The 19,106-nt window shown below is 43.2% G+C and overlaps 1 protein-coding gene across 1 annotated transcript in view; it reads right to left on the bottom strand.

The window, feature by feature from the left end:
• Positions 1 to 19,106, bottom strand: part of LOC126232167 (zinc finger MYND domain-containing protein 11-like) — a 140,112-nt gene that overhangs the window by 73,822 nt on the left and 47,184 nt on the right. The window contains exons 5-6 of the mRNA XM_049942468.1: positions 16,322 to 16,414; positions 5,285 to 5,573 (exon numbers count right to left, since the gene is read on the bottom strand). Coding sequence (XP_049798425.1) covers positions 5,285 to 5,573; positions 16,322 to 16,414 — 382 coding nt within the window. The remainder of the gene's footprint in view (positions 1 to 5,284; positions 5,574 to 16,321; positions 16,415 to 19,106) is intronic.

The raw sequence follows: 19,106 nt of genomic DNA, 5'->3' as shown, positions 1-19,106 counted from the left end.
GGTTACGGTAGAGAGATCGATCTTTCAGTCCTGTCTGTATATTTATATATAATATTGCCTGAATAAAGGCTGGGCGAGTATAAAGCTATCATTAAAAACGCACACCACACGATTTGTTACGATTTGGTCGGTCATAATAATAATAACATGCTTTTGAATACAATTAAAATATAACGGCGATACCTGTTTAATGTTATTGGAAATAATATGTAGTAAATTAATGAGTAAGGTAGCCGATCCTAAAAGAAGAGGTCAAATTGGGCATATTGAGGTGTTTTTATTTATATCAACAAAGCCGATGATACGGCATCATTTTTATCGTTTACTCTTAGAAATAAACAAGTAAAGAAGTGCTAATTGTGCAATGTGAAAAAATATAGGGGCGAGTTTTAAATAACTACAGTATACGATCAGAGTAAGAAAAGGACATTTAGTTACACGAAATCGCGGATAACGAAGTGTGGTCATTAAATTGACTACACCTACAGGGCGGTCAATTCCGGGATAAATCTATACGCATCTTACGAGGGATGCGGTATTGAGACCGTTTGTTTTATTATATCGCGGAGAGTGGGCTCTAATTTATGAAAAGGAGAAAAACTGTATCATTATCATTGACTGTTGGTGTCTAGCAACCAAAACTGTTCGTCAAAGGGTTTCGATGACACTTGGGAGTTAGGGTTCGGGCACTCGCATATACTCCACATCAGAGTGTGGATGAGTGGTGAATGTGAAATAAAACTGTCAACAAAGTTACATTAAATGAAACAGAAGAATCAAGACAGTTTGGTCATATCTGTATCCATAAACTGTAACATTTCTTATCGTTGTACGAAGCCTTTATAGACGATTGTTATGACAATTTGCTTCGAAGGGATCTCGTTACGAGTTAAGTTTTGGGGACCTGGTCGAGAGGGGGGTAGTTGGTAGATCCTAATTACTGCAGCTATTCTGGAATCAGGTGCTACCGTGACCGTTGTGTGTTGTCAGTGGCTTAAGGTGGTCATATCTCATGCTGTAAGATAGATGCGCCTTTCCACTTGGTATAACAGTGCTTCACAGCAACAATGACAACGTCGACGATGAAGGAAGGTACGGTAGAACAGGTCACACCAATATTCAAGAAAGGAAATAGGGAGTAACCCACTGAAATACGGACCTATATCACTGACCTCAATTTGCAATAGGATTTTGGAGTATATACTGTAGTCGCACATTATGAATCATGTTGAAGAAAATGACTTATTGATACATAACCGACACGAATTCACAAAATATCTTTCTTGTGCAACACAGCTAGCTCTTTATTCCCATTAAGTAATGAGTGCTGTCGACACGGGATCTCAGATCGATTCCACATTCCTAGATTTCCAGAAGACTTTTGACATCGTTCCTCACAAGCGACTATCGATCAAATTGTGCGCATACGGATTACCGTCTCAGTAGTGTGACTGGATTTGTGATTTCCTCTCAGAGAGGTCACAGTTCGTAGTGATAGATGGTAAATCGTCGAGTAGAACTGAAGTGATATCTGGCGTTCCGCAAGGTATTGTCTTAGGCCCTCTGCTGTTCCTGATTTACATAAATGATCTAGGTGATAACCTGAACAGCCCCCTTAGACTGTTTGACGATTTTACTAGAGAGTAAATTATAGCGACATATGCAGACCATGAATTCCAATTATAAAATGATCTAGAGAGAATTTCTGTATGGAGCAAAAAGTGGCAATTCACACTAAACAAAGCAAAGTGCAAGGTCATTCACACAAGTACTAAAAGAAATCCGATAAATTTTGGGTATACGATAAATCGCACAAATCTAAGGGCTGTCAATTTGACTAAATACCTAGGAATTACAATTAGGAGCAACTTAAATTCGAAAGACCACGTAGATAATATTGTGGGGAAGGCAAAACAAAGACTGCGCTCTGTTGGCAGAACACTTGAAAGATACAATAAACCCACTAAAGAGACAGCCTAACACTACACTTGTCTGCCCCCTGCCGGAATACTGGTGCGCGGTACGGGATCCTTACCGGGTAGGACTGACGGCGGACATCGAGGGGGTGCGAGGAGGGGCAGCCCGTTTTGTGTTATCCGCGCTATAGCTGTGAGAGTGTCACCGATATGATACGCGAGTTGGGGTGGCAGCCACTGAAACAAAGGCGGTTTTCTTTGCGGCGAGATCTGTTTACGAAATTCCAATCACCAACTTTCTCTTCCAAATGGGAAAATATTTTGTTGACAACCACCTATGTTGGCAGAAATGATCATTACAATAAAATATGAGCAATCAGAGCTCGAACGGAAAGATTTAGGTGTTTTTCTCAAGCGACATTTGAGAGTGGAATGGTAGAGTAGTAGTATGAAAATGGTTCGACGACTCCTCTGCCAGGCACTGAGTGTGAATTGCAGAGTAACCGTGAAGACGTAAGCTGTCAGCACACAGGACGGGGCAGCTAATGCCAGTGTGCACGTATCGCACTTCCCGAGATGCAGTACCGGCGGCACGCGCCACGAGGCGGTTAACACGACCGTGCTATTGACACTCTCCCGTGACAGTTTTCAGCTTTCTTTGACTAGCAAACTGTACAGTTTATATGTGAAAATGGGGAGGTGTAAATCTATTAAAACACACATTTTCTTTCTCGACCGTGTGCTAGTCGTGTCGTTCTGTCTGCAGAATACACATATAAGAACTTCCGCATCTGTGAATGTGTAATGAGACAAAAATGAAAGATACGTGTCCACTCGGGAAGCACATCAGCTTATAAAAGTGCTTTGAATCAAACAAACTCACTTCTGATAGAGAGCACACTTACATTTACATAACACGAAATATTGCAGAAATTATATGTATCGATTTCCTGGAAAACTCTAACTACCTTTTAGAAAATACGAAGGTGGAGTAAAAAAAAAAAAAAATTGAATACAGCAGGAAGTGAAGCCACTTCTGAGCCACGATCAGTTCCGGATGGTGGTGCCTCAACCACCTACGCCGTGTCGGAACTCAGCTTCCAACTGCCACTCACTTTTTGTTACAATATTCTCAAGATTTTAATCAGTGAAATGTGGTTATACTTAACTATAACGAAGCACTACGGTGTTTCTCAACATTTTATTACAACAAATTGTACTGACAACCATTCATTCTCGAGATAGTCAATGTGCTGGCACTCAGAAACAGCGTATATTCACAGTGTGTAACATACGAGAAGAAACCTGCCGAGTACGGGCTTCTACCGAACACGACAAATACAGTACAGAGTCTTCCCTGTATGGCGTCTTCCTCCCTGCTTGCGATTGTGCGTTCTTGTTTCTCAGTGGTTCCGCTTTACGTGGCACGTTGAAATATCACACAACTTATTTCGTGTTTCACGTGACAAAATCACTCCTCAGAGAGAAACAGAAGGAAGTGATGTCACAAAGCTCTTACAAAAGCCACACCGACACTAACAGACTCGTCCCGTGTGCCGACAACTTCACCGTTCTTCAGGTGGTCGAACACTGTCCTAACAACAGTATCGTGAAAGTAATACAAAAATTTATTTCCATCTTAACTGCAAAGTTTTTATTCCTAGCTTTATGCCTGTGACTTCGCCCACATATGCCCGTGTCACACTTCGCACACTGACTTTTGTAGATAAGGGCATCATTACGAGTGCCTCTGGGCAGTACGATAGGACCGTTCTTGTTCTCTGTGCACTTCAATGATCTGACAGATGGAGTGAGGACCAATCCACGACTATTTTCTGATCACGCTGCAGTGTATAGTAAAGTTCTGTCATTGAGCAAGTATGTGAGGATACAGGATTACTTTAACAGAATTTCTATATGGAGCAATGAATGGTGAATTGCTCTATGTGTAGAAAAATTTAAATTAATGCAGATGACTAGGAAAAGCAACCCTATAATGTTCTAATAGAGTATTAGTATAGTCCTGCTTGGCTCACTCACAATTATCACATATCTAGGTGTGATGTTGAAAGTGGTATGAAATGGAACAAGCATTTCAGACCAGTAGTAGTATAGGTGAACAGTTGATTTTGGAACACACATTGAATTTCAGAATGAGATTTTCACTCTGCAGCAGAGTGTGCGCCGATATGAAACTTCCTGGCAGATTAAAACTGTGTTTCCGCCATATCCTTTCTTTCAGGAGTGCTAGTTCTGCAAGGTTCGCAGGAGAGCTTCTGTAAAGTTTGGAAGGCAGGAGACGAGGTACTGGCAGAAGTAAAGCTGTGAGGACGGGGCGTGAGTCGTGCTAGGGTAGCTCAGTCAGTAGAGCAATTGCCCGCGAAAGGCAAAGGTCCCGAGTTCGAGTCTCGGTCCGGCACACAGTTTTAATCTGCCAGGAAGTTTCACATTGAATTTCGTTAAGTCTCGTTGCAGCTGAACCATCTTGTGGCGATTTGCTGACCCCCAGAAGTACACTTACAGGTGTTCTCATTACCACTTAGATGAAATATCGATTCATCACTTAATACGATGCCGGATATCTTCAATGTCGTGCAGAAACATCTCATTTGCAAAGCCAGCATGTAGTCAGAGCTTGTAACAACAGTAAACAGTAAGCATGTAGTTGCAAGCATCTCCTTAAAATTCTCTGCACTGACATCACGGGAACTGCAAATTTGAGACGAGCCTAGCCTACGAGTGGGAGACTCTCACCCATTCAAACATTCTTCAGTCACTCTTTGTTGTCCCATACTCCTCTCTTTGTGCACAACAACAGAAACAATACTATTTTGAGTTGCTCTTACATTTGAAGTATTATTTATAGCATTAAGCTGAATGTAATAAATGCTGAAAACCCATACTTTCATTTCGAAATCCTCTGTATACCTTACGAAAAGACCACAGAGGTAAATTTGAGCTCACACAGAGACAGATAAGTTCTTCCTGCAAACCTTTTGTGAGTGGAACAGGAACTGGAGGAAATGACAATGGCACATACAGACCCTCCGCCACACACCGCAAGGTGGCTTGTGGGGTATAAATGTAAATGTAGATGTAGATGTAGATGAATAAATTACTGGTTTCAGTCATTTTGCCTTCTAGAGAGAACTATAGCACCCGTCTCACGTTTCAAAGATGACCGACAATGTCTGAAACTTCATTTTGTACTGAAAATGGTTGCTTCGGTGCTCAAAAATAAACTCTTTTCAAACCGAGCATTCGAACAATAACCGACATCCCCGAAATGTCCAACCTCTCCGGGCTCCGATTCCACAGTTACAGTCTACTTTCGGGCACCAGTGCAGCGGCGACTGCCGGCTACTCACCGCCGTGGTAGATGACGACGTTGTGCACGATGGTCATGGCGTCGGCGCGAAACTCCTCGAGCAGGCGGTACTTGCCCTCGCTGGCCTTGTGCTCCATCGTCTTGAGGTCCGTGGGCCGGTAAATGAGGAAAGCGGCACGCCACCGCTCCGACTGCCCCTGCACGTCCGTCCGCGCCACCGGCAGCGACCCCGCGGGGTGGTGGTGCACGACCGCCGACGTGCGCTCGGGGATCGCGTACGGGTTCCGCGGAGGCGGCGCTGCCGTGCGGTCGCAGAGGTTCGCCGGGAGCTGTCGACAGGCACACGAATTTCTCTGTTACGTATCGTGTAATCACTATTTTTTGGAGAATGCTGTGTACAATATACGAACGAGTTTTATTTTTTCGAACCTTCAGACGGCAAAAATAATGTACAATAATATGACTACGATACTGAAACTTTCTACCACTTTAAAACTGTGTCCCGCAGCAGATGGAGTTCGAGTCTTTTCCCTTCACTTTCCTGATACTTCCGAAACGATGTCAAGTCAATGTGTCTGTTTATGTATACATATAACCAGTAGTACTGGTTCCATGCAAGCTGGAGGTTTTGTTTTATTCATGAGAGGATCTTACAGACTGGCCTTTCCTTCATACTTCAAGGATTTGGAGATTAGTAGCAGTCTTTTGGCCACTAGTAGCAACATTAAAATTCCATATTTATTAACAAATATTAATGTTCATTGACAAATATTAAATCATTTTTCAATAAAAATAACATTTTTATTTTTAATTACTAATCATGGGAAAATGACAATATTCACCATATATTAAAATTTGTTACAAAATGCTAAACACCCTATAGAAAAGAAAATACTTTTTCATTTCTAGAGATTGCACAGTATTATTGATTTATGTAATTTTTTTCCATTTAGTAATCAGGCTTTTCACATTGTTTCATCAAAATTTAATTTCACGTTGTTAGTAATACATAATAAAAGATGTTAATTTGATTGAAAAATTACGATTCAAAATTTGTTAACCCTTAATCGGGCTGTTCCCCCCACGCTGTTACCATTCCTGCCCCTGTAACTGTTCGTGTGCCATGCAACGCTTTCTTGCAGCACAGCATAATCTGACAAGTTTTGGTGCACTTTTATCAAATCTAGTGATTGCTGCAATTTTAAGTTGCGAACAACTCAAAGCTGGCATCGGAAATGTATACTATGAAAATAAGTACGTTACAACTGATTTATTCCGCCAGTCTCTTGGAAGTCTTTACTGGAGGAGAGAACACACAAACAACACTTTTTGGAAAATAGATGTTTCAAGAATCTGATTCCTTGAGTGATGTACAAGGGCTATTCAGAAAGTAGGGAATGTTTTGGTATAAAAAAAACTAAGTACAAGAAATACATTTTATTATATACATCTGAAAGAGCAACTGACATACTACTTTTCAACATAGTCACCAAACGCAATGAGGCATTTATCGTAGCGGTGGACGAGCTTTGAAAGACCGTCGTAAAATTCTGCCGCCTGAGACTTCAGCCAGTGAGTCACGCCCGCCCGGAGTTCCGTGCCGTCATGAAAGCGCTACGTTGCGAGCCATTTCTTCTTCTTGGGAAACCGGTGGAAGTTGCTCGGTGCGACATAGGGCCTGTAGGGCGGACGAGGGAAAATTTCCCATTTGAATGAATAATGGAGTTCTTTAGTGTGGTTTGCCATGTGAGCTCTGGCACTGTCGTGCAAAAACAAAATTTTGGACGTCAGCTTTCCTCGCCGTTTGTTTTGAACTGCTCTTCTAAGTCTGTGCAAAGTTTGACAGAACTGGGCAGAATTTATGGTTGCTCCACATTCGAGAAAATCAGTAAAAAGCACACCCTGCCTATCCCAAAAGACTGTCACCATCAACTTCCTTGCTGACAAGGTTTGCAAACATGTTCTTAGTTTTTAGGGGGGACCTTGTGTATCGCAATTGACACGTTTCACCCAAGTCTCGTCACCAGTAACAATTTGATCCAGTAATGAATCACCATGTTTGTGGTTGGCCTCCAGAAATGTCTGCGTTGCCCCCATTCGCTGTTCTTTATGGTGCTCTGTAAGCATTTTGGGCACCCACAGTGCACAAAATTTGTGGTAGCCTTGCTTTTGAGCGACAATTTCAAACAACAAAATCCACAAAACTTGGGGAAAAGAAAGTGAAAGCTCCGTTACAGTGAATCGTTTCATCAACTTTTGCAACAAGTTCATCAGTCACAGAGCTCGGGCGTCGACTCTTCTGTTCGTAGTGAACGCCGGTTTGGGTATTTTTAAACCGAATGCGCCATTTCTGGGCAGAACTTTCACTCAGTGCATTGTTTCCGTACACTTCACACAGTTCGAGATACATTTCTATGGGTTTTAGGTTTGTGGCCAACAAAAACCTTATCACAGACTGCACCTCACAACTGGTGTGATTTTCGATTGCAACACACATTTCAAATTCGAATATCGAAAAAACCAGATGCGCAGAGATGTTCCCGCTGTCACAGACGGATGCCGACTGAGCTTCCGAGCATGCACATACCAAAATATACGCGATAGGTGCACACCTAGCAGTGTCAGACGTAAACGTTCTCTACTTTCTGAATAGCCCTCGTATTTCGAAATTGGGTCTCAAGTGATGTATTTAAAAATCAGGTTTCTGAAGAATGCCTTGCAAGAATTAAATTGCGAACAAAGAATAGAAATCTCAGTTGTCGGTTGGTACCCGTGTGAACTTACAAAGTGTTCAGCATACTTGTTTGTCTCACTAATCACTATTATTGTTAACAACCTATCATCGAAAATGGACGTGAAAATCCAAGTGGACCCTTGTGGCCAGTGTGAAATTCTAAATACACTTTCTAGAGCCTCCCAGATGCTGCCAACTGTGGGCCCGAGAGCCACTGCACAACTCCGCACTGTCAGGCAGGCAGAACTCAGTCGAGCACAGTCAAGGGGTTACTTATTATTCCTATTTGTTAATACACATGCAATTAAAAATGTCACTCTAAATATAAATAAGGTATAACATTAACTGTTTACAACATACCACAGAGATGTAGGGGACACTAAGACAAACAATTCGATACGGGGCACTTCTGTTCTATCAAGCAAAAGCCACTTAAGTTATGATGCATGCCTGCTGCAAAAGATTTTTAATATCTCGCTTATTCTTATGCCAACAACTTTAATTAACACCTGTAAGTTAACCTTTTCTGGGAGGGAATTCAGAAAAAAAAAAAAGGTCTTGTGCAGCACGCATGTACTGTAGTGTAATTTGAAATTGCTCAATAGACCATTTCAACTACCCTACAGCATTGTGCTACATTATAAACAGTTATTGTTTACACCCCCCCCCCCCCCCCCCCCGTGTGTGTGTGTGTGTGTGTGTGTGTGTGTGTGTGTGTGTGTGTGTGTGTGTGTGTGTGTCGTACATAGCATTGGGTTGGTACGTTAGTTCGTAGTTATTTGAGTTTATGTGTCATCATTTTGTCATTTGGAAACAGTCAGTGTAGCTGTTGACACTAGAAAATGGAGAGACAAGGGGAGAAATCTGGACATTTCCGAGGTGTTCTTGTGTTTGAGTTCAATAGAGAAGTGACAGCAGTGGATGCACCCAGAAATATTTGCACCATGTCTGGGGATAATGCCACTAAATCAGGGGGAGGGGGAGGTGGGGGAGGAAGCAAGGGGGGAGGGATGAAGAGAGGGGGGGAGGGAGGAGGGAGGGAGGGAGGGAGGAAGTAGGGAGGGAGGGAGGGAGGGAGGGAGGGAGAGCAGTGGGGGGGGGGCGCAGAGGGGGAGAGAGGGAGGAAGTAGGGGGGGAGAGCGGTTTGGGGGGGGGGGGCAGAGAGTGAGATAGTTTTCTCTTTTTAAGGAGGATTGTTTGGACATTAGCTAGTCACAGTTTGATGAAGAGTGTTTAAACATATTAATCCACCATGATCCATGTGAGTGTACAGGTAAATGTGATGAACTGTTATCATTACACCATCATGCAACATTTGCTTGCAATGGGGAAGGTTCCAAAATTATGATATCCACACAAACTAAGCCTACGCACAAAAATCAGAGAGTGGCCACACGTGCAACTCTGCTCGCTTATCGTCAATCTGCGCGTGAATAACACTGACCTTCATGTACCGTTACTGGTGACGAAAAAATGGTGTCTTCGTGCTACCTTAAGCAAAAGAAAGGAATAGTTCATCCCCAAACAAAGCAAGTCCCCATACAAAGACCTGTGCACAATCACATAAGATAACATTACGCATCTGTGGAACAGTGACAAATTGCTCCCCTGCGGTGTAACCACCACTACTGACATCTACGGTCAACAGCTGTGACGTCTTGCAGATGCCATCTGAGAACGACGACCGGGATGACTGCACGAAGGGTACTGCACAGTAATGCCTGGCCACATTCTGCTAGACTGACAAACGCTAAAGAGAAATTCAGTTGGAAAGTCATCTCGTGTGCTCAGATTTTTACCTTTTCTATCTGTCAAACAACCTTTGAGGAACTTCCTTTCCGGGTGAAAACGCGCTCCGAACGCAGCTCGACGGACAAGTTCTTCGCTTTGGAACCACAGATTTCTAGAGTCACGGAATCGTAAAGTTATCCCACTGTCGGCAGACTTGTAAATAGTGAAGGAGAATACACGTGTACCTGCCGAGTTTACTAAACTTGTGGAAAAACTGTACACACTTATGCACCAACCAAATACACGCCTTATAAAGTACAAGCTCGAAGTCTGACGATACAACATTGTCTTGTAACTGCTTGGCACCCATCAATAATAAATGCTTTTAGCAAATCAGTAAACGTGAGTGAAATTGATCTTAATTATGTGATACAATACCTTCATCTGAAAGGTCTTAGTCCAACTAATACCAAAACTGAGCTAGATTCTACTCAGGGAAAGTCTGCTCCTTTGTTTACAACAGTAAAATATTTGGTAGTGAAGTACAAGTCGGGCCGCACGAGCTGCCGACATCAAAATCGAAATGGTCCACCAAACGAGGTGACGATGCCAAAATTGTGAAGAAAACCCACAGACTGGTATCGGTTGACCACGCAGCACGTACCGATTGAAAATCGCAACAGGTGAGGTCTGTGTGCAAGATGATTGTCACTTTTACTCGTAACAGAACAAAAACAGCACCGTGACTGTGTTCGTTCGAGGTGTGGTGACGTTTTACTGCAATAAAGCCAAGTTTTCACGTCAATTCGTAACCCCGGATGGAACACGGATCCGTCACTTCGCACCTGAATTGAAGAGATAGTCACGACAGCGGATTAAATGGGGAGACTCTGCTGCTGAGAAAAGCAAAGACAGTTCGATATACACGCACAGTCACAGCGTCAATTTCTCGGAATGCGCACAGGACGATTTTCACCCGTTATCTTCAAAAACGAAAAGCAGTCAGTATAAACTTACTGCAGCATTTCACTGAATAAATCACACAAATACTTGCACTGTTAGCACTTTAGCCACGGCCCAAATCGGCAAGTTAAAGTTCGAACTGCTTCTTCGTGTACCCTACTTGCCAGATTCGGCCCTTTCTAATTATTTTACGTTTCCAAATTCGAAGAAATGGCTTGAACATCTGGACCACCAAAATGACAATGCCGGACGTACCCTGATATAGCGAGACGTGGGAACACTCTCGAACGTGATCGTTTTGGTGGCCCAGGTGTTACGGTGTGGGGAGAGAATGTGACACGGTCGTATTGACCTGCAAACCGTAACTGTGACACTGTACTCCTCCTCCACGTGCAGCATTTCAGGGGATGCAGTTGTCTCACTTCATTTAAACGGATGACAATCCACGACCACACGGAACAGTGGAGGTGGGGGATATTCAGTGAAAGGACTGGCCTGCACTTTCCCCCAATTTAAATGCTATCGAGCATACGTGGGATGCATCGGACAGACATATCGCGGCACCGTCCTCGCGCACGATCGACCGTCTGGCAGTTGTCGACAGGACTGGAGGACGAATACGTCACGCTACCACAAAAACTCGTTACCGATGTTGTGGCCAGCACGGGAGCACAGTTTAGAGCGCACACTGCCGTCTGCAGTGATCAACGTCCAGGCCACCACCGCAAATTGCCTCGACTTCAGTGTAATTATTGCCTTTCAACTGAAGTGTCATTTCTGTCCGTGTCATTGCATATTTCTTTGAGCTACCTTCTGCACTGTAGGAGTTCTTTCTATTTACGATCAAAGTTTCACTGAGCTACGGGTCGGGTCGTCTGGTGGAAGAGACCGAACAGCGAGGTCATCGGCCTCGTCGGATTAGGGAAGGACGGGGAAGGAAGTCGGCCGTGCACTTTCGAAGGAACCGTTCCGGCATTTGTCCGGAGCGATTTAGGGGAATCACGGAAAACCTAAATCGGGATAGCCGGACACGGGATTGAACCACCGTCCTCCCGAATGCGAGTCCAGTCCGCTAACCACTGCGCCACCTCGCTCAGTCACCGAGCTACGTTACTCGGCAGTGACGTACCAGTGTGAATCACGAGGTTTTCCCCCCGGCCGCCGGACGTAATTCCTTAGGTTATTCGGAGCAAAAAATGTAAATACAGTAATGTGATCAGATCCCTACAACAGTCACGAAACGTGCCACGGTCTATGAAGCGCTACACTCGTGTTCACAGGACACACGACCAGTCTCAGGTAGACAAATTCGGCGAGTGTTACGTTAGCGTAACAACCGAGCTGTCGATATTTCGATCACTGTTTACTGTGACCGTCTCCTGCGTACAGTGCACTTTGCAATGCCGTACAAGTTTTCAGCGCAGGAGTACGGAGAGACGGTGGACATTTTGGGCTCTTGTGACGGTAAAGCGAAAGCTGTTCTCGAATATTACCGTCGGTATCCCGATCGTAGGATTCCGAGTGCCAGAACGTTTAGTCGAACATTGCTAGAAACTGGTACTCTTCCTAGTATTCGTATTCACTCTGCAAGACATCGTGATATTCGAGACGAGGTTAACATTTTTAATTCGGTAGAGCGCAGTTCCCTTTCATGCGCGAGACGCCCAGCTACCAGACTGTGAAATGTTCAATCTAAGGTATGCAGGATTCTTCATGAGAATGGTCTGTATCCTTTTCATATGGAGGAAGTTCACCATTTACAGCCACACGATTGTGCCAACCATTTGCACTTTTGAAATAGAAATCTGCAGCTCTGTCGCTTCACAGTGTTCGGTGACGAGGCAACCTCGACGAGAGACGGCATTGACGACACGCGTAACACGCGTGTCTGGGCAGATGAAAATCCCCGTGCCACGGTAGTATCTCGATTTCGACGCAAATTCAGTGTCAGTGTCCGGTGTGGTGTCGTGTGTGACCGGTTACTGGGGCCGTTCGTTCTCTCGAGAAACTGGAACGGTCAGATGTACGGTAACTTTTTACGAGAAGACTTACCGCAGCTTCTCGAGGATGTCCCTCTGTAAACGAGATGCCACACGTACGTCCGGCACAATGGGGGACCCGCACACTTCCACCGTGTGGTAACGGCTTATCTCAATCGGCAATTCCCACGTCGACGGATAGGTCACGGGGCCCTGTCGTCTGGCCCGCCAGACCCCCAGATTTAACATCCCCAGATTACTGCATCTGCGGGTGGACGAAAGACGTCGTGTTCAGAGTTAAGGTGGAAACACGAGAAGAACTGATAAGACACATTTTCGATGGCGCGACGTCTGTAAGGAATGAGCGTGTGAAATTACTGAATGCTACCTGCGCAGTTCACTCCCTTGCGAATCTTTGCCTTCAAATGCGGGGAGGAAATTTTGAACACTTGCTTTAAATCCACATTGAATGCGAGAGACTGCTACAAAATTGTTTACTTATTATGTGCATTTTTGATAGTGAAATCCTACAATAAAAGTTTCTTTCTGACATTTTTCTGCAAATCGAAAGCCGCTCTAAAAATATAAAAACTGCACAGGGAAAGACCGGAACTGCACAGCGTAGGTGTAAGGGCTTCCCGGAGAAACTCCTGCGGCACTGTCCGAGGCAAAGTACGGGCTCGCTTAAGTTTCGTCGGGTGGCCCTTACACGTCCACCGAAAAATCCCAATCTCTCCCTGTGCGATTGCAATACTTTGGAGTCCTGACGAAAGACGTTTGTGGCTACTGATTTGCTTCGGATGAAGAGGTGCACGTTCAGATACAATCTCGGGTCTGCAGGCAACCGCAAATATTTTTTTGGCATTGACTATGTTGTCCCAAAGTGGGAGAAATGTATTAACGGTTACAGCAATTCTCTACGAGGGCGGGGGTGAGGGTTATTACTTACTTGTTCCGTCTGTCTCTTTTCTTCATTTGACTGCCCCTTATAACAATAACGCCTCTGCATCTGAATCACTAGTGTCATTGCAAAGGAATTCACATTTGATTCTAAATTCCTCCTCAGATTTTTCCTTAAGCCAGGCTCACAAGGGCCAAGGCAGCTTTGCTTCCATCAGGAACTATTGTGCACAGTGACCGCAGATTGCAAGAAATGAGAGGCACACAGTGGTCTGTCGCAATCCCGTAAGTTTTTACTATACTTGCAAATCTAGATTTCGAGTATAAGTAGCCATCTTCACACACTCTGAGAAGTTCGTGTCGCCGTATGTTCTTACAGGTGTACGGGTAGAACACCCTTTGTCCACACACCTGTAAGAACATACGGCCACACGAACGTCCGCGAGTCTGTGAAGATTGCTACGTATACCCGAAATCTAGATTTACAAGTATAACGAAAATTAAAGGCAGTTAGCATTATGCGGGTTCGCACGGAACACGCGACCGAAGAGACAGTGCAGTCGGCACACGGGACGATTTGGCTAACGTGATTCGCGCTGTCCGAGCTCTCCGGCGGCCACTGTCGGCTTTACTCTGTTTGCAAACCGTGCAGTTTCTTTACAAAAAATGGACACACGTAAAATAGCTGTGTTAACTCTGTTAGTGACTGTCGAATAAGAGCAGAAAAAATTGCGAAGAAGATTCTGGACACGTCAACGGATTGAACGGCAAATTGCTAATACGTGAACACTGCATAATGTCGTACGATTATCTGAGATACGTACTGGTATCAGTTATTCTTAACTCAACTGAATTTTCATCCCATTTTCAGTTTTAAAGTGAATATAGCTAAGGTATATGTTTAATGACAGTTTGTGCGTGCACAATGTCCGTATTCTCAATGCTGCATTGGCTACCAACACACTGTAATGACATATTTCATCATATACATTCCAAGATCAAGATTCATTTCACTATTTCAATCCAATGGAAGAGATTTTTCCTAAGTGGCTCACTATCACTGGAAAATATATTCACTGGCAAGAGACAAACACGAGCCAGTCCATAAATCCAGAGACAGTTACACATATTTTACAGAAAGCTTCATGATAGCCAAAACTTCCAGTGCGTTAACTTGTGTTTACTTTCAGGCAGAGACTGGCAGTCACGTTAAAATTTCTGGCTACTAATGCTGAAGATTAGATGGGTAGATCAAATAACTAATGAGGAGGTATTGAATAGAATTAGGGAGAAGAGGAGCTTGTGGCACAACTTGGCTAGAAGAAGGGATCGGTTAGTAGGAGATGTTCTGAGGCATCGAGGGATCACCAATTTAGTACTGGAGGGCAGCGTGGAGGGTAAAAATCGTAGAGGGAGACCAAGAGATGAATACACTAAGCAGATTCGGAAGGACGTAGGTTGCAGTAGGTACAGGGAGATGATGAAGATTGCACAGGATAGAGTAGCATGGAGAGCTGCATCAAACCAGTCTCAGGACTGAAGACCACAACAACAACAGGGAAACATTACAGTTTGTTGGCCTTTGCCAGAAGAATTATAATAAATATGTTTGACTTTTGAGGTAATACTTGTATTGAATGACTTAAGATAGACCCAGAATCTTTTAGAAAACAAAATGTAGTGGGGAGGGGGGCTGGGAGTGGAAAGGAAGGAGGTGGATGGGAACCTACTACCTTTACCTTCACAGCTTCAGAAGTCACAACACTATGAACTGCGCTACAGTTTGTACACCGCAACCAGGTGACAATAATCTGCGGATGCTTTGAAACAGTTCATATTCGTACCGAGTACTCTACGAGAAAGAAAACTCACCAAATATGATGTTTTAACACCATACAACACGGCAGCAACCATGTTGTACTTCTAATGTAAAACAATGCCTCATCTCCCTAGCAAAGTTCCTGTTTGAGACACAAAAATCTGACACGCTCAAATCTTTATTTCACACTTTACAGTGTACTCGTATGTGGAATTTCACACTATCACACGGCCAGCTCCTCGTCCAGTTCGTTTTCACGTCGAGTGAGAGGACAGCTTTAGGTAAGGTGGTCCGGGACGGGCTCCGCTATGCCTCTCGAGGCCACGCGAGGATCTGCAAGAAGAAAGATGCGCCACACCGTCAGGATTCCTTCACCGGCAATAATGACTGGACGGATCGACGACGTGCCGATCTCGTGTTCCGCAATCGCAGACTGCTCGTCTTACTGCAGCAGTAGGTAGCAGTCAGCCGGTCGAATCGAGCACGACACCTAATCCCCAGGTAGTGTTCACATTTTTTTTTTTTTTATTTTTTTTTTTTTTATTTTTTTTTTTTTTTTTTTTTTACAATAAGACATTTCATATACCTGTATTAATTTTTAATTTATTTTCAAGTGATTGGTAATAAATAATGATAAATATTTTTATTAAAAATTACAGTAATTATTTGTTAGTTAACATTTTCCCTGTGTAATAGATACAGAAGGTAAGAAAAATTTGAAAAAACTGCTACTGTGAGATTTTTAACGACAAACCTCTCGATTAAACAACTTAAACACCACAGACAAAGACGTATTCTCTCACTCTGAACACTTCCCGATTGTGGAGTAAGCCACCCTGATTCGTGTCGGTTAAGTGTCAAATATAATTTAAGTTGGTGTATCATATTCTGAATTGAAACTATTTCCTGTGGTGCCCACAAGCACAAATTAGATATTCACAACACACTCACCCGTTCACGCAACCGGCTGCAGGTGAAGCTCAGGAGGTGGTTAAGCTGGCTACGCTTCATGCGGTTCTTGTCGTCTCGCTCCACCCCCATGTCCTGTTCACATTACAAAACAATGTCTTGAGAACAAAACACTAACAAGCTGAAAGAAAGACATGGCTGTCAGGCAACATACAATTTTCTGTATAACAAGACAGCAATTGCAGAATCCAAGAAAGCTGTTAACGATGTCAATAGAAAAACAGTGATTGTAAAGTTATCTACAATTCCTACAGGAATCTGACTACAGCTTTAAGCGTGAACAAACATAAAAGGGAAGCACAGGTTGAGAAGAGAGTGAGAGAGGGTTGTAGCCAATCTCCGACGTTCCTGACTCCGCATATTGAGCAAGCTGTGACGGAAAGCAAGCAGTAATTTGGAATGGTAATTTAGGTGAAACAGGAGTAATGGAATATAGTCAGATGAAATCAGGTGATGCTGAGGGAATTAGATTGGGAAACGGGACACTTACAGTAGTCGACGGCTTTCGCTATTTGAGCAGCAAAATAAGCGACAGTTGTCAAAATACACAAAATATAAAATGCAGGTTGGCAACTGTACGAAAACTTTGGTCGGGGGGGGAGGGCAGATTTCTTAACTTAAATGTTAAGAGATTCCTTTTGAAGGTCTTTGCTGTGAGTGTAGCCTTGTATGGAAGTGAATCGTGCACCATTACTCAGACATTACGAACTTCCTCCTAACCAAAAAATCTGCTGTGCTGTCTTACACTGAAACTCGGGCAGTGACATACTTGTTTTGTAAATAAAACTGCCTTTTCCTGCTGCCAGTTACTTTATTTATCCCATACGCATTTAGCCTTCTCCTGTCCTAAGGCATCATAGTGGTACCTATAACGATACAGTTTTGTTAGCTATGGATTATCAAACACTTCACTTCACAATTTTTTGTAAAAAAAGTAATTACTTAGGATTTGCTGATCTGCATTTCCTCACATCTGGTCTGGAGGTTGCACTACCACTTTTATCACTGCCATATAATCACATCTTTTGTGTTCTCACCTTCCACACACTGTTCACCATGTTTCTCACTTTTTTTTTTTTTTTTTGTGGTGGACTATTGTCAGTCGATACAACTATTTCGTCGTACACTTCTTTCCAAATCATAAATATTGCGACTCCACTACGTATTTCATCTTCTTTGGTATGTTTACCAATTTGTTGCGAACCAAATGACGTATATGTTCGTTACTAACTTCTATTTGTGATGTTTATACTGTGTGTGTGTGTGTGTGTGTGTGTGTGTGTGTGTGTGTGTGTGTGTGTGTGTGGGCGCGCGCGCGCGAGTGTATACCTGTCCTTTTTTCCCCCTAAGGTAAGTCTTTCCACTCCCAGGATTGGAATGACTCCTTACCCTCTCCCTTAAAACCCACATCCTTTTGTCTTTCCCTCTCCTTCCCTCTTTCCTGACGAGGCAACAGTTTGTTGCGAAAGCTTGAATTTTGTGTGTATGTTTGTGTTTGTTTGTGTGTCTGTCGACCTGCCAGCACTTTCATTTGGTAAGTCACATCATCTTTGTTTTTAGATATATTATTCTATTATTTTATCTATTAGTGTAAATAATGAGTTGCTTGGCATGTGTACTTGGTCATTCACTGTTTCCGAAGTTTTTGTTGGTGTGGTAGAGAGAAAAAACATACAGCATGTGCATAACCACTAGACACTTCTCACACCCACAACACTTTTTTTCTTTCTACCTTTGGAAATGACAATTTCTGGAGGGTGTTTTCCTGATGGGATTGGAGAATAAATACCTAACAAAACTTGAAAACAATTGCTTATAACTCACAAAATATTAAAAGAAATTGAGTGTTACAAACCACTAAATAGCTTTCCGATAGTTTAGACCAGTGGTTCCCAACAGCTGGTCCGCAGACCCCCAGGGGTCCGCGACTTATGCCAGAGGGGTCCGCAAGATGCTATTGGAATAAAAAATATATTTAATATATTTCATATAAAAACATTTTTTTGTTTTGGCTGCTCAATATTTTTTAAATAATGAATATGTCAATGTTTTTTCTGAGTACCAAAAACAGAAAACATATAAAAGGACTCTTAATTTGACTTTTTTAGGTACTCGATATTGTGATACGACAGGGTACCAATCGTGCTCGATGAGGGGGCCCTCGAGAAAATTTTGTTGGGAACTCCTGGTATAGAACATGTCACACCATCTATTAACGGAGAAGAAGAAACACTAAGAAGACGCTATATCTGCTCGGCCCGTGTCACAGATGGTAGCGTAATAATGAGCTTTCAAACCTGCGACTGTCTGTGAGGTAGGCGTATAAGCAAATGGGTTAATTATGAATATCACAATAAATTCCCTTGACAGTAAGAACAAAAATTACAAAATATGTATGCCGACTAACATAAAATTGAAAAATATACAAAAGACCCGATCATTCTCGGGGCTTACATTCGAGGTAGCTGTAACTACAAGAAAGTAACACGTTTTGGTCTATGACAGCAGTGGGCACGGCTACAGCCCCCCTCTCGGTGCAGTGATGTTCCTACAATCAGTAGGCATATCCAGTGGTGGCAACATGTGGTCTGTGTCTTTGCTACTTTGTTTTCTGCGCTGTGTCGAACTGAGTGCTGCAGCAGAAAAATCCCACTCGTGAGGTGCTTTCTGCGATTAGGTTTTTATTTGCAAAAACTTGTAGAGATACTGTCGAACACTGACAGCATTAGGGTGAGCGATACAAAACGAGTGTCAGCGAAAACTTGGC

The sequence above is a fragment of the Schistocerca nitens genome, unplaced genomic scaffold (genome assembly GCF_023898315.1).
Source record: "Schistocerca nitens isolate TAMUIC-IGC-003100 unplaced genomic scaffold, iqSchNite1.1 HiC_scaffold_465, whole genome shotgun sequence".
NCBI classification, from domain to species: domain Eukaryota; kingdom Metazoa; phylum Arthropoda; class Insecta; order Orthoptera; family Acrididae; genus Schistocerca; species Schistocerca nitens.
This window is presented reverse-complemented; position numbering and strand designations above follow the sequence as displayed.